A 16,630-nucleotide genomic window follows, 5' to 3' on the forward strand; every position below is an offset into this window, starting at 1 on the left:
TCTACTTACCTTTCATTTATTCTATGATCTCTTGAAAACAAGCATGTGTGTATGTCTATGTCTCTCTGTGTGTGTGTTTGTGTGTGTGTGTGTCTGTGTGTGTGTCTGTGTATAATGGTCTAATCTCTTACAAGTCCAGTTGGACTTCTAACAATTTCATAGACACATCATCATTTTCTAAGTAATCATGCAGAAGTGATTTGCCACTGTCTTCTTCTGGGATTTCCCCCCCTCCCTCCCCCAGCTCTGATGTACCTTGGAGATTTCTTATTGAGTACTGAGCCATATTTAGCTTAGCTTTCAACACTAGACAAGGTCAGCCAGGTGTCACCTGCTCACTCCACAAAATGGTCTTTCATTAAATTATGGGTAGCCACAATTAGATTGTGTCAATCTACCTCAAACTACACCCCAACAGAAAATGTGTACCAGAAAGAGCTAAGTATTCATAAGTGTCAATCCTTATAAATAATGTCATATAGAAAGTAACAATGATAATTGGTTACACTCAGTCCTAATTAGACATATCAATCTTTTTAAATCAAGACTTTTTAAAATACAATGATGAGAGTCTCTTGGGGGAGGAGCCAAGATGGTGGACAGGCAGCAAAGGCTGTAAAGAGCTCCTCCAAAAGTAAAAGCTTTATTTTATTTTAAAAAGGTAAAGGTTCCCCCGCACATGCATGCTAGTCGTTTCTGATTCTAGGAGCCAGTGCTCATCTCTATTTCAAAGCTGAAGAGCCAGCGCTTGTCTGAGGACGTCTCCGTGGTCATGTGGCCAGCAAGACTAGACGCCAAAGGCGCATGAAACGCTGTTACCTTCCCACCATAGTGGTCCCTATTTTTCTACTTGCATTTTTACATGCTTTTGAACTGCTAGGTTGGCAGAAGCTGGGACGAATAACAGGCGCTCACTCTGTTACGTGGCACTTGGGATGCGACCAGCCAAACTGCCGACCTTCTGATCGACAAACTCAGCGTCCTAACCCACTAAGCTACCGTGTCCCTCTATTTTATTTTAAAATATTTTATTTTATTTATTTTAAAATATTTTAAAGTAAAATATTTTATTTTACTTTATTTTTATTTTAACTTTTTAACCTCTTTTAATATTGTATTTTAAACCTACCCCTTTTTAATCTATTTTAACCTTTTAAAACCCCTTTTTAACCCATTTTAACCTTTTTAAACCTAGTTTTAAACATTTTTAAACCTGTTTTAACAAACGTGAATGGGGTAAAGGAGAAGAGACAGCACTCTGCAGCAGAGAGTTTATCCAAGCCATTGAAGCAGCAGAAAATGAAAGATTATATTGCAAACAGACAGTCTGTTCCAGTAAGTAACTCATTCGCAGGCACCTTATCAGATAAATTTAATTTATGTGACTCATTGGAATGGGACTTACAAACCGAACTGGAAGGCAAACAGTGTGTAGAGCTTTCCTCCTCCCTCTTGAAGAGTGGCTCCCATCCTTGGAGCCCAAGCAGCAGCCTTCTTTGCACAGGCGGGAGATGTAACAAATTTAAAGGGGGAAAATGTGACAGACTTCCACACCACACAATGTTTGCTTACAGCTCAAACTGTAAACTCAATATATGATCTTTTGTCAATTGTCATAAATAAGGTCGACTGCCTGAAAGAATCTTTTGCAAACTTTGTTAGGAGCCACCCAAAAACTGTAGAAGGACTTGGGTATTCTGTACCAGCCTGCTACCGGCCCTGCAGAAAAAGCAGGGACAACCCCTTTACAAACAGCAAGAGGCTGGAATAAAGCCTGCCAAATTTATTAACATAAAACAGACACCAACCATGAAACAGGAGCTATGAAACAGGAACTATTCAAGCGGTTGCCTTCAGCAAGCCAGCCCTCCCACACATTCCCCTTTTATACAGTTCAGGGCGTGGCTTCTCTCTGCCTCCTTCCGAGGTGCCCCATTGCCTTCCTCTGTGTACTCCTGATTGACTGCCTCCTGCGTCGGGCGTCCTTGAACAGGGCCAGCTGTGGGTCATCTTCATCCACGCTGTCAGGCTCACACAGCTGGGTCTCCGTCGTGACCAGGTGGGAGAGGCCTGGCTGAGGGCTCTGCGGAGCCTCAAGGCCATCATCAGCAAGCTCTTCAACACCCCCCTCCTCCTCCTCTGAGTCATCCGACCCAACTGCCGAACCCACAGGCTGACCCTGAATCACAACACTGGGAGGACAATCATGGATAGACATGGGATGGCTAATTCAGAAAATGAAAGTAGAGAAGGAGCTTGTCTTCCTTCCAAAAATTTGAACACCCATAGAGAAAACACTCAATCAGGCAAAGGCCTAAGAGATGACCAATATAACTACAGTCTGCAAACTAACCATTTGCCATTTCAATCTAGTCAGAACTCGAGTTGGCTGCCAGAAGTCATAACTCAGTATTATTTTGGCACTCTGTAGCAGGTATTCTGAAGGAACAGAGATTTGCGTTCAACATACCAATGTCTGCTGCAGACTGGGAGAATTATTATCAGTCCTTTTTTGCCCCCACCAAACCGGTAAAGAAACTATATTTAAACAGTGATTTAGTAAACCCTAGAATTCCACCCCCCCTTGGCCACCAGTCTCAGAAAAGGAGATACAGTCCATCATTAAAAGCTTAAAGAGCAATAAAGCCCCAGGCAAAGATTTTTTACCAGCAGAATTATTTAAGAAATTTCCCAATTGGTGGGGTCCTGTATTAGCAGGTCTTTTTACACACATAAATAACACCTGCCATATACCAGACAGGTGGAAGATGGCAATAGTTGTCCCCATATATTAAAAAGGGAATAAAAAGGATCCTAGTAACTACAGGCCCATCAGCCTGATTGACATTGTAGCAAAAATATGTGCTAGGTACCTTTTGAACAGAATAGAAATCTGGGTAGAGGAAAACAACATCCTCACAAAAGAACAAGCAGGTTTTAGACAAAACAGATCTACTATTGAACCATCTAATTGCCAAATATGCCTATAAGAGGAGACGCCTGTTTGCTGCTTTCATAGACCGTACAGCAGCATTTGATATGGTAAATAGAGATGTACTATGGAGTAAATTGACATTCCTTAAAATAGAACCCAGACTCCTGGCTTTGATTAAAGCCCTTTAATCACAAGTACCTGTTTGAGGGTGCAGTATGGGGTTAATGGGGCCCTGACTAACAGTATTTACACAAGTAAAGGGATAAGGCAAGGGTGTATCCTGGTCCCATTATTATTTAATTTATACATCAATGACTTGCCTGGGTTAATGAAGGATACCATGGTACACATGCCGATGATCCTAAATACTTACTGTAACAGCTTGCTTTATGCTGATGATATGATTTTTATCATACTCACAAGTAGGATTACGTAGGCTATTAAGAAGATTCAGCTCTTATTGCCAGGATAACTCCCTAATCATTAGCAAATCTAAATAAAAAATAATGGTGTTTGGAAGAAACTTTCAGAGACATAAGTGGCAATTAGATGGTGAACCAATTGAACAAGTTAACACCTTTGTATATTTGGGTGTAACTTTTTCCAAGTCTGGATCTTGGGCCTGCCATCATCAATGGAGTACATTTAGAGCAAAAGCCCATTTGAATTTACTGCTCAAACTAAAGAACCATAGTTACCCAGGGTCCCTAGCCCCATTAAACAAGGTTTATAAGGCTAAGGTTACCACAATGCTCTTGTATGGAGCAGAAATTTGGGGTCTTTACTCAACCACAGTCCTAGAACAAACACAGTCCCAGCATTTGAGATGTATTTTGGGTGTAGATCCAAGAACATCTGCTGCAGCAGTAGAGCTGAATTGGGAATTCATACAATTCATGCATTATCTAAAATTAGAGCTTATAACTACTGGTGCAAAGTTAATGAAATGGAGACTGATAGACTCCCCAAGTTATGCCTACTAGAGCAAATAAATCTGCAATCACAAATCTCCTGGATCACCAAACTAGCAAATTTTGTAAGAAGCTGTGGCCTTCCCGTCTCTTGCGTAACAGGAGAACAATCCAAAAAAAGAGTTGCCCAAAGAATTAAGGATATAGAAGCACAAACTGATATAGCTATCCTTGGTAAGGTGGGTAACTTGCAATGGTTGAGTAAATACAAATGTACTTTTCAAGTAGACAGTTACTTGAAGTCACAACTCCCAAAACATCTTAGGGAGATATTTCTGTGAGCGAGATTCGAACAGCTTGACACAATGGTCAGATATGGGAAATTTCATGCTATACCTTATAATGAATGTCTCTGCATTTGCGGAGCAGCAGAAGTAGAAGACCTGGCTCACATCCTATTTGACTGTTGCCTGTATAAGAGGGTGAGAGACAGGTATCTTGGTCTATATACCAAACAAATGACCCATTGGGATCCCCATATCAAAACAACTTACCTTATGTCCGGCCAGAACTTGAAAATAACATTTAACGTAGCACAGTACTTAAACAAAATAGTCTAGTCGAGATCTGCATATGTGGGGCTGATTGGGGTAGATTGCAAGGGCGACTCCGAAATATAATTTTATCATATTTTATCTATATCTTAAATTATTATACATTATTACAATTTCATTTTAGATTGTATTTTATTACCATTTCATTTTAAATTGTATCTGATTTGGCCTTCAAGGGATGCATATTTTGTTGCTTAATTTGTTTTATGTGAATGGAGATTCCATTAAGATTCCATCAGGGAGAAGTCATCCCTTACCCAATTCAAAGCTGATACTGCTGTTCCTTTGAAAAAACATAAGCAACGGGTCTCTTGGAATGCTGAAAATGCTCAATGTTTCTTTCTTTCTTTCTTTCTTTCTTTCTTTCTTTCTTTCTTTCTTTCTTTCTTTCTTTCTTTCTTTCTTTCTCTTTCTTTTCTTTTTCTTCCTTCCTTCCTTCCTTCCTTCCTTTTTTTGGGGGGAAGAATAATGAATAACAAATGCTTACTTTTCTATCTTGCTCAGTTCAGAGCTGGAAGAGAGCTAGTCTAGTTCAATCCTTTCCAGTGCTTTTTTTGTAAAAGAAAAAGGTGCCGGAACTCACACATGTTGTACAACCCGCCTTGCCTACCCTACAAGGTTCCATCCAAAAAAGGTGCCGGAACTCCGTTCTGGCGTTCTATGACAAAAAAAGCCCTGATCCTTTCCCACAAAAGAGGAAAGTGAGATGCAACTTTCAGATCCAGCATGAGTAGTTCCTGGCCAGCTTCCAAAGCCAAAATCTCCAACTCTCTTTAGCTAAACCTAGCCCAGTAACAGAAATTGTGGAAGAGGCACACTAAAAAGCAAGAGGGCACCGTATCATCGATTCTGATTTCACCACTGACAGCAGGCCTAGAGCTTTGGTACTGTACAATATAAGTTTTTGATTTAATCTATAAATCTGTGACAGGATATCCAAAGGGAGATGCCAGGCAAAGCAGGAGTAAAGCTGGTATTGTAACTAAATATGGCATCTTCAGAATGATATTTAATTAATCTATCTTTCCTTTCTTAAATTCTCGGACCAGAGAGATATGGATTGCCTATGTCACATCCTCATTTATTAGGTTTTACATGACTTTCAATCCCAACGCCTAATTCCATTTTCACACAGTCTATATTGACTATGAGGAAGCAGTTCAGTTTTATTCTTACTTGGGAGTCATCAGGCATAAGTAGCATCTATTGCTGCATCTCATCTCAAAATTGTTTAATTTTATGTAAACTACTTTGATTTTTTAGAATAAAAAGCAGTACAGAAATACTATTTACAGTATTTACATAACTTGATGCATAGGTAGTTGAATTATAATTTCTACTAGTATATAATTATATTGTTTTTCCTGAAAGCAACCCTATGAGATAACATAACAGGATAATTGTAAAATATTCAAAATGTAATAAATCTGTTCATGATTGTTAATGGCAAATTAACGACATGTCATACTAATTAGTTTCTAGTCTCACTGGAGGAAATGTGAACTGTACACATCAGACAGAAATGTTATTCAGCCAGAAGTGTTTTACTCTTGCAGTTTTTCGGATGAGAAAAATCTCAATAAAATATTCTCAATCTACTGCTTCCACAAAAACATGTCTTCATTATAACACTGTGTTTGTCTAAAGAAAATGTATCCAACAAAGCTACAGATTACTTTGTATAAACACACATTTTAAAATTCTACTGAATATTTACGTATTTGAAGATTTATCTGCATATTGTATCAGTTATAGACTATTTATTTACTGCGATTCTTACTTGAACTTTTATATTGAAATCTAACTTGAGCCATTGATTTCAATGGTACTATGCAACAAAATACATCTTGAGGAATTTAAGGAATTTAATTCCTTCCTTCCTTCCTTCCTTCCTTCCTTCCTTCCTTCCTTCCTTCCTTCCTTCCTTCCTTCCTTCCATAAAACATATATAGTTGAATTAAATCATGCACACAAAGAGAGCTCTGAAACTTCCTGATGAAAACTTCTGTAAGCATATTTTGTAATATGGCAGAGACCAAACAACAAAAAACAAAAATAAAGTCCAAAACTGGAAAGCAGTTCCTACAAAAGAATGCATTTAGATTTTTCACTCATATTTGTGTGTGAGAAAAGCACTTGTATCAGGAAGGGGGAACTTGTAACCAGGCACTAATTGCTCAATGCCACCAAATTGTTCTCCATGGAAAAAGAAGAATGTACCCATCTAAATTATATTTGACCATTTGAAAACAGGCAAAAATTCATTTCTAGAGAAAGTAGAAGGGTAAAAATGGCAGGGGAGGTCAACAAAACATAGCAACACAAGGACAGAATAGCCAGAGATAGTTCTGTGAGAGGGCGTAAAAGCTGACAGCTGCTAGTTTCCTCATTAAACTAAAAGGACAACAGTGAAGGTAATTGCTAAGAGCTTTAGCATCTGGCTTAGTGCATTTGCTTAACTTGCATACCCAAGTTAGATAAGGAAGAATAAGATTATTAGTCAAATTTGTTTCAAACTATTCTCACAAAACAACTCCAGGTAAAGCAGTTAATAAATTATTTTACTTGAAATAAAAAATAGTCTTTCTATTATGGAGGAAAAGGAGGAAAAATGGGACAAAAGTGGCAACAACGGAGAGGTTTTAGATACTCTTCTAAAGGAAATAGCTGATTATTGTTCTGCCACACCACAGAAAAAAGTGAGGGGCCTGGTGTACAACTTAGATTGCTGCTTGTATTTTATCCCCCCCCCCCGTCAAATCTGCTTTAGAAGAACCTAATGAAATATTTATATGCTAAACAAAATCAGTTGGAATGTGTATATATTTTTTTTTATTAAAAAGTTTTAACATACAATTTTTCCTTTAAAAATCCCCCCTCCCCCTCCCTTCTCCCTCCCCCCCTACCTCTCCCCCCTCCCCCCCTCCCCCCCGACTTCCCAGAGCTAAATACAAGGTATATAAAAAAACAATCATAAACAACCATATACTAACAACCATAAACTCTAAAACCCATCACTCTCTAGCTTATATAAGATAAATATATATATATATATATTAAATATATATAGAAAAACAAAAATAAAAAAAGAAGAAAAGAAAGAAGACTTATTCAAATGCTACATGAAACTTCTTAACCCTATACTTGTTCTGGATAAACTCAATCCATTTTCTCCATTCCATAATATAGCGTTCTTGCGAGTGATCTTTCAAATAGGCCGAAATCTTCGCCATCTCAGCCAGGTCGGAAACCTTTAAAGTCCACTCTTCTATGGTCGGCAATTCCTCTTTCTTCCAATATTGGCCTATCAAAAGTCTCGCTGCCGTAATTAAATTCAACATCAACTTAGTGTCCACAACTGTAGCATCTGGGAATGTGTATATTGAATTTGCATTTCTAAAGTATTTGCAAAACATTATATGATGTAAAATTTTATCTTCTTTATTATTGTTATTTTTATCATCTTACAATAACAGTTGTAATCACAATGTTCAAGTTGGATTACTATCTTTTTTTTATTAATGGCCTATCTTTGGAGAAAACTTCAGAGTTAGTTCAAATACAGCAATATAGCTATTAAATGGAATATATCTTTTTGTTACAAGGAGAGCATTATTGCCCACCAATTTGCTTCTTAAATATAATTCCAGATTATTGTTTTGATCTATTTCAAGGGCTCAGAGCTTGAGAATAGGGTACATAAAGAATAGCTACTCCAATAAAAACTTGTTCAATTAAAATCTTTGCCAGTGGCAATGCTCAAAGCAGAGACAGAGTTGCAGAGTACAGAGGGACAAAGCATTTTAAATCACAGCATTTCACTTGCAAAATTATTTTGTTGACTTCCAGGAGCAAATTTCCATAGATTTATAAAAATGTAAGAAGACCCATGCAGGATCAGACCAAAGTTCTACATCAACTTTACTAGACTTGGTGTTCTCCAATGTGAAAATCAATGTCTAGAATTATCAGCAATAGTTAAACAAACCAATGGTTTCTAGAATGGAATACTGGTTAGGAAAGGCTGTCTTACATAGTTTGGCATTCTGTTCCCATCATGACAAAGAGAAGCTGCTGAGCAGGATACTATACACTTCTCTGTTCATATTTCCTTGCAAATAGCTCTGTCTCTGATGTTAAAAATTACTACCTTCCATAAATCTGTCTAGTTCTACTGTATTTTAAAACTGTCCATGTTTCACTATGTGCTATATTCGCTATGTGGATTCACCTCCCTGTATTACAATCTCTGCACAAGAACTGGAGGTCATCCATGACTTTGTGTACCTCGGCTCAACCATCTCCGACACTCTCTGTTTAGATACTGAGCTGAATAAACGTATTGGTAAAGCGGCCACGTTTTCCAGACTTACAAAGAGAGTATGGCTTAATAAGAAGCCGACAGAACGTACTGTACAAAGATCCAGGTCTATAGAGCCTGTGTCCTGAGCACACTCTTGTACTGCAATGAGTCTTGGACCCTTTTGGCACAGCAGGAGAGAAAGTTAAACACCTTTCATATGCACTATCTCCGATGTATTCTTGGCATCACCTGGCATGACAAAGTTCCAAATAGCGCAGTCCTGGAATGTGCTGGAATTTCTAGCATGTATACACTATTGAAACAGCGACGTCTACGCTGGTTTGGGCATGTTGTGAGAATGGCTGATGGTTGGATTCCGAAAGACCTCCTGTATGGAGAACTAGTGCAGGGAAAGCGCCCCAGAGGGAGACCAGAATTGTGATATAAGGATATCTGCAAGAGGGATCTAGAGGCCTTGGAAATGGACATTAACAGCTGGGAAACCCTGACCTCTAATCGCTCAGCTTGGAGGCTAAAGATGCAGCATGGCCTTCTCCAATTGGAAGAGACACTTGTGTGGCAGGCTGAGGCAAAGAGGCCATCCCGGAACCAGAGAAATCTGGGGGTTGGACAGGGGACAGATTGTATCTGCCCTCAGTGTGGAAGGGACTGCCATTCTTGAATTGGCCTTTTTAGCCACACCAGATGCTGCTTTAGGACCTCTTTCCAGAGCACGATATCATAGTCTCTTGAGACTGAAGGATGCCCATGATGATGATATAACTATCTACCTGAGTTGCAAAATTACATGGGTATGTGGATTAACTGATGCTTAAAATGAATGTCTCTAAGCCAGTTATCCACCTGAATCTCTTGAAACCTGATATGGGCTATGACTATCACCATGTATGTTGTGAAGATTTTGAGTGGTATCAATAGGCCAAAGAGAAGAACCCTAAACTGGAATGCCTGGGTTCCTGCTGAGGAATTCTTTATAGAGGTAAGAAACTAGAATATGGAAATATATAAAAATATTCATTATAGATATATATATATAGATATAGGTATAGATTAGATATAGATTAGATATAGATACATAAATTAGATATAGGTACGGATTAGATATATATATGTGTATATGCATATACATAAATACATATACACACATATATATATGCATACACACAAACACACACACATTTGGTGCTAAAAATCTAGGATAGGATGGAAGCTCTCTTTGATAGTGTTTGAGAAATCTAAGATTCCTTCCTCTACAGATGCCGTTTCATTTTTTTTGTTTCTTCATTAAAGGCAACATTCTCAATGCAGTTGCAGGATTCTAGGTATAGTGCTTCCCCTGAAAGAGCCACTGTCAATCAGACCCTTCTATCCCTTTCCCAGGTGATCAGTATGACCTGGGCCAGGTACATTAACACACCTTGGAAGGAGTTACAGGCTTTAACTAAAAATAATGGCCATTAATATAAACATCAAATTAAATGACACATTAATATAAAGCAGTGATGGCGAACCTTTTAGAGACCGAGTGCCCAAAAACCGCCCCGCCTTTGCTCTGCCCTCCCGCCCCCCGCAGGACCACCCACCACCTCTACAGCCTTCCACAGCAGATCACCCAGGTGGCCAAGCAGCACCACGGCAGCCACGCCCTCCACCTGCACTCCGCATCATCATCTGCGTGTGATGGGGTGCGAGGGTGGAGTCTTGTCCCTGCTGCCCAGCTGCCATGTCCTTGGCTGCGCTGCTCTATGCAGGCTGTGCCCGGGGCAACTCTCCTCCTGGGGGCTGCTGGTGATGAGGGGGCCATGGGGTGAGGTGGGGCTGGGGTGACGGCACACTTGCCCATAGAGAGCGCTCTGAGTGCCTCCCTCTGACATGCATGCCATACATTCACCACCACTGATACAAAGCATTAAACCTTATGGTGGACAATGTTGCTCAACTAAAATATCCCAAAGGTTGTACTTTTTGGCCAAATGGCCCCTCACCAATTCTGTTGGTAAACATAAATATGTCCTCTGCAGACTCAGTCAGCAGCCTAAGGAGTCTCTCTCTTGTGGCAGCCAGGATACAAGTCCTAGGCCAAGATACTGCCGTCCTCTCTTCTTGGGATGGCAATCTCTCTCTCTCTGAAGGACTACAGCGTCTTTTCCTCGTAGTAGCTTCAAATCTGTCCTTCTCCCCAGCACTTTGATTTTTCTCCCCCTGCTGGGGACTACATTTCCCAGAAATCCCATCCACGGCTCCTTCCTGTCCTAATTCCAGGGGAGAGGCCCCAACCAGCTAGCCAGCCTGCCTACCAGGAAATGCTGCTAAGGGAACAGGCTACATGGGCAACATTCTCAATGCAGTTGCAGGATTCTAGGCTGAGCCAAAGCAAGCAGATCTGTGAAAAGCTATGGCACCTGACAAAGAAGTGGCAGTACAATCTGCTACTTGCTTGGCTGCATTGATTTGTTGTTTTGACAAGCAAAAATCCATGGCCTAGAATAGAGTTGCTGGATCACTTATTGTCAAAAATAGGGAGAAAGAAACTATCTTCAGACACACATCTTTAAAAGCTGACAACCTGCTAGACGGGTCTCCTGGTAGACAATTTGAAATAGTTGGATTGGTGCTATACAGGAACAACAGCCCATGACAATAAATTTCCATCTCTCTGTGTCAATCTGTGCCATATGACTTCCAGACCAAGTCTTCCCTGAGGCTGCATTAACCACAAGTGAATTCAGCATCAGATACCGCAAGAGGAAAGGTTTTTTGCTATAGTTTATCAACTTTTCAGTTTCTTATTAATGGTATAGATGCTAGGTTTTTTTTCAGGTTTCACCTTCAGCTTTCACGTTCAATAGTTATAAGACTATTAAAATGCGCGTTCTCAATGTACTGCTTGAAAAACAAAATTCTGTGCTGTGTGCAGCCAACTCCACCTCTTCTATTTTGGAGGTTTCAATTTCAAGTAATTGTTCCACATAATGTTGGTTACCTTCAACTTTAATATTTTCTTTAGGAAATAAGAAAGCACTGTCTTGCTCTGCCAGGTTATTCATCTGGCCATTGGACTCCCTGTTTCCACTGTCGCCTTGCCATGACAAATTGCCCAACTAGCCTCCAGATCATGACCATCTATCCAAAGAATCTCAAAAAGAACTGATCATCTCTCTCTGTTTCCATGACTACTGAATCCTGCCTCTTCCACTGTCCTGAATCACCTTCCAAAGAACCAGTGTAACACACTTTGGTCTGCATACCATCTTTCCCATACTCAAAGCCTTCCCTATTAGTGAACCCAAGACCCAAACATCCACTCTGGCACCAAAACAAACAAAGTTGCTTTCATGATAACTGATCTGCCAATAATTTGGAAGGTTATTGTGAAAATCATCATTGAATTTTGACTGGCATTCTCTCCATTTGAAGAAGGATCTTATTCTCCCTCAATACTGTGAATGTGTAGTAATGTCCTATGAGTGGTTGAACAGACATAAATGACAGTCCTGGGTCTGTTATCTTGTGCAACAAAGGAATTTAGGCATGAGATGCAATGAAATAATTAATAAAGTGCTGGTGGTTGTGCTGATGTCAGAAACTGGCCAGTTGTGTGAGTTTTCATATTAGATCTTAATACGATGCAATTTGTTCCCACCCTGTGACACTACTGAAAAGTATGTGACTCCTTTTGCTTTTTGTCAGAGTCTAAATAATGGGCTCTGGAATTTTAGAAGGCTATGCCCCATTCTGTCCAGTCCAAAAACATTCTAGATCCCCGATGACAATATCAGTGCTATGATAATTGAGAAACTATAGCCATTTTACCTTTTGCTTTCCTTGTGCATCTATACCAGTGGTTAATAAGAAACTGAAAAGTTGATATAAACTATAGCAAAAATCCTTTCCTCTTACAGTGTCTGATGCTGAATTGAAATGCCAACGTCTACCTGGACCCTGCTATTTATGTCATAAATAGAGAATCTAGATATCTGATTGCTTTCAGAAAAGCACAAAATCATTGTTTCCTTGCTACAAAATCTACTCCTATAGGAAGCAGAACCCCAAGGATTGTGCCCCTGTTCCGGAATCTCAGAATTCCATAATTTGCCCAACACCCCGTTGGGAGAGTATCAGACGCTGTGACTGGATGCCGAATTGCTTGTGGAGAATGGGTGCCCTGAACCAAAGGCCAATCCATTTGAAAGGAAAATCACAAACCAGAACGGAGGTACTTAAACTCTCCTCCCTTGTCACATCACCCACAAAATTTGGAAGCCCCGTTCCAATACCCTAACCAAACGCAGCTTCTCTCTGTCAATCTCTCCTTCACCATCACATGGAAGCTATTAGAGCCCCCCCATCCATCCCCCAGCAGAGGCTTAAACTTTGCCAAGTCCGTACATTTCTCAAGGAGATCCATGGTATCAAGAGGGAAGCCAGGCCCGATAGAGCATTTGTCTCAAGGAGCACCCTCTTTTCCCCCGCCCCGTAGGAAGCAAGGGGACATGGCAAGGCGAGACAAGGCGCCTAGGCAAAGAAAAGTTAACTCGCGGAAGAGAAAGTGGCGCCCCCTCCTGCTTTAGCGGCCCATAGGAGCCTTTACCGAGACACTCCCCCGTTTGCTGGCAGCCTCGCTTCTCTGCCTCTTGGAGGAGAAGGGGAGCGCGGCGCGAGGCGGAGTGCACCTGAGGGAGGGAGGGGGGTCGGGGGGGGTGCCGAGGGAAGGGGGTCCTGCTCAGCCCAGCCTTTCCCTGTCGCGGCGCCCCCGAAGCCTCCGCTTTGCGCCCCCTACGCTCACTCACCTCTCTCCTGCTCGGCTTGGAGGCAGACGGGGATGTTCTTCTTCCAGCCCGGCATGGCTCCTTCAGGGCTGCGGCTGCTGCTTCTGCTGCGGCACTAACAACAGCAGCCGGGAGCACATTACAGTCCAAGGCGGCGGCGGCGGCGGCGGCGGCGGCGGCGGCTGTCCAACCACCAGCCCCTATTCCCCCGCTTACACTCCCGGGGAATTGCGGCGGCGGCGGCGGCGGCTCTTCTGGGCAGGAGAAGCAACGAGGCGGGGACGACGCTGCTGGTTGCAACGCTGCCTCAGTTGAAGGAAGGTGCTGCTGGGGAAGAGGAAGGAAGGGCAAGGGGGCGACACCGCATGCTGGCGGGAGGAGGAGGAGGAGGAGGAGGCTCTCCCCGGTTCAGCTGGGGACATACGCGCGCAGTGGGGTGAATGAAACGGTGGGGAGACTCCGCTTGCTTCGCCTCGCCGCTACCAGCAGGTGGGAGTGCTGGAGTTGCCGGCTGCACAATGGACGAAGGGCGGGCGGGAAGGAAGGAAAGAGGAATGAGCCAGTGGCGCTGCTTTCGCTGGAGACGCCTCCCCTCGACGCCCGGGAAGAGCGGGAGACGGGCACCCCGGAGAAGAAGGAGCCGCGGATTCAGGAGGAAGTCAAGCACTGCCGCGCGCCCGCCCCAGGAGGGAGCGAAGTCGGCCACGCGTTGGGTGGAAGATGCACCCCAAATGTACCAGGTGGCTTGGACTCCCCCTCATCCCGTATGAACATTAATTAGCTAAGAGAATATCGTCTCCTCTCCTTCCATAATCCCGGCTCTTCCCTCGATCTCCTTTCTTGCACCTAAATCCCAACTCTCCTTCGGTACTGTTTTCCGTGCCGTTGGATCTTCAGTAACAATTGCGCCTGTATTTTTGTTCATTTGAACTCGGAGAAAATGCACAGTTCAATGTAGTGCGACACTGCTCTTGGCGATTTTATTTATCCCGCCTATCTGCTACACAGTTTTAAGGCAGGTTACAAGTACAGTTAAAACAACCATAGAACACTGCACTACATAAAATTGTGGTGTTAATGGAGCTACCCCTAGCAGAATCAGTTAAAGGTTCTCCCTCCATCCTAACAAGTGGACAGAATTTGTGCCTCTCAGATCTTATTCACTCTTTCTTAGTCCTACTGACCTCAAAGGGTTGCTGTTGTGGAGAAAATAGGAGGAAGGAAGATTAGATATGTTTGTTGCCTTGAGTTACATATAAAGCAATAAAAGCTGGATAAAACTCAAATAAATACTGGGGGATTAAGGAAAAAGATCTCTCTTGTTTTATTTTAAACAAAATAATTTATTCCATTGTGTTTTGATTGAATCTGAACCCACAAATACACAATACACAGTCCTTCCAGAGTTAAATACTTCTAAGAATAACTTAATTCTGCTCACTCCAGGTGTCCAAACCATTTGTGTCACTTGCTTTTTTTTCTATCCAGATGACTGAAATGTATATGATTAGTTTATTTGAATCTACAAGGATTCATCTGTATCCCAGAATGAAACACTTATTGCTGTGCTGCTTCAGGCACAGTTTAATGCTGGACATTGCTCTCTTGTCAGTTTTGTATGTAGGATTTTTGTATAAACAAGTTGCATCAAGAAAATTCTGGTGACTACAGAATATTTTGAAACAACCTAGTCACTATAACTGTTCTCTTATAGGAAATTAATTATTTAAACAGCTAAACAATATGTGAACAACCCACTTACTGAAACCATCATGTGATGAGACTGTAAAAATGTATTTGCCTTTGTTGTTCGTAGTGGTGAGTTATATTTCTAATTAGAGTATTAAGTGGCTTTGAGTATTGGGGAGAAGGAGAAGGGGGATAAAGGTGTTTAAATTAAACACAAGAATGCTAGGAACTAAAGACTACCATCAGTATTCATGTGACAATGAATACTTTTATTGAAAATAAAAATAAAGATAACATCAATGGCATTGTTCTCTATCCTAGTACCCTCCAGCCTTTAACTAATTGTTATAAGTTTAACATTTAACTAAATGTTATAAATCCAATACATCTGGATAGTATAAGGTTGCAAACTCCTGCCATCAAGTTTAGGAATATAAGTGGAGGTTTAGGAGTTCACCATCTGCTTATCTGAGTCACTAAGAACTATTAAAAAGCTGCTGTTTGCCTCCACTAGATCCAGGTAAGTATTCATAGGATAACATACCCAATATATCCTTTGAGTCTGGTTTTAAACTATTTTAAGATGGCATTGTAAGTATATGAAATAAGTTATGTCTGGAAATTGATATTGTTTTTCCAGTAATACCTGTGGTCTATGGAAATCTGTTGGAGAGATTCAGCAACCCTAAGTCATCCTTGCTGGGAATTGTGAGAGCTGTTGTCCAACATTTCTGATGGGCACCAGGTTAAAGAACACTGCAGTAGGTCTTTTGATTGAAAAATAGAAATAAGTGGATTTAAATAAATAACTGCATAGCTATACTTGCGCATTCTTCTACATGAATGTTGTGAATTATGGCAGCCTAAAGCCTAAGTGTTCAAGCCATATACTTACCTTGATAGGATTAATGAATAATAGTTTTAAATATAATAATGCAAGGCTAAGCCAATTCCCACCTACATTTCATATATGCAGTAAAATATACTTCAACAAAGCTATACTGGATCATAGCCTATAATTGACAAGAGTACCTAACATTATTTTTTCCAGTGTTCACAATTTGCCTCAGTAATTAACCTAATGCTCTGCATTCATTGTTTGTCTATAAACTCCATTGATTAATACATTCTATTTCCAATAGATAGATCCTAGACCTAGGGAGTAAGCAGACTTTGTTGGAGATATGTAAATATGACCACATTAAAAAAACAATTAGATAATTTTCCTCTGATGTAAAAGATGTCATCTAATAACTAGGGCTTTTTTATTTTCAAAATAACAATGTCTAATTTCAGCTATTTCAGCTCATTAAGAACTATTAAGAGAAAATAGTAGCCAGCTTTATTGTAACACTAAAATCCAAGCACAGAAGATAAGGTGGAGACAG

At 40.9% G+C, this 16,630-nt stretch overlaps 1 protein-coding gene across 3 annotated transcripts in view; it reads right to left on the reverse strand.

The window, feature by feature from the left end:
* Positions 1–14,677, reverse strand: part of GRIP1 (glutamate receptor interacting protein 1) — a 341,679-nt gene extending 327,002 nt beyond the window's left edge. For all 3 annotated transcript variants that reach the window (XM_083365574.1, XM_083365572.1, XM_083365568.1), the window contains exon 1: positions 13,575–14,677. In XM_083365574.1, coding sequence (XP_083221700.1) covers positions 13,575–13,629 — 55 coding nt within the window. In that variant the 5' untranslated portion in view covers positions 13,630–14,677. The remainder of the gene's footprint in view (positions 1–13,574) is intronic.
* Between the last annotated feature and the right edge of the window lie 1,953 nt (positions 14,678–16,630).

This window comes from Vipera ursinii (genome assembly GCF_947247035.1).
Source record: "Vipera ursinii genome assembly, chromosome: 6".
In the NCBI taxonomy this organism is placed as follows: domain Eukaryota; kingdom Metazoa; phylum Chordata; class Lepidosauria; order Squamata; family Viperidae; genus Vipera; species Vipera ursinii.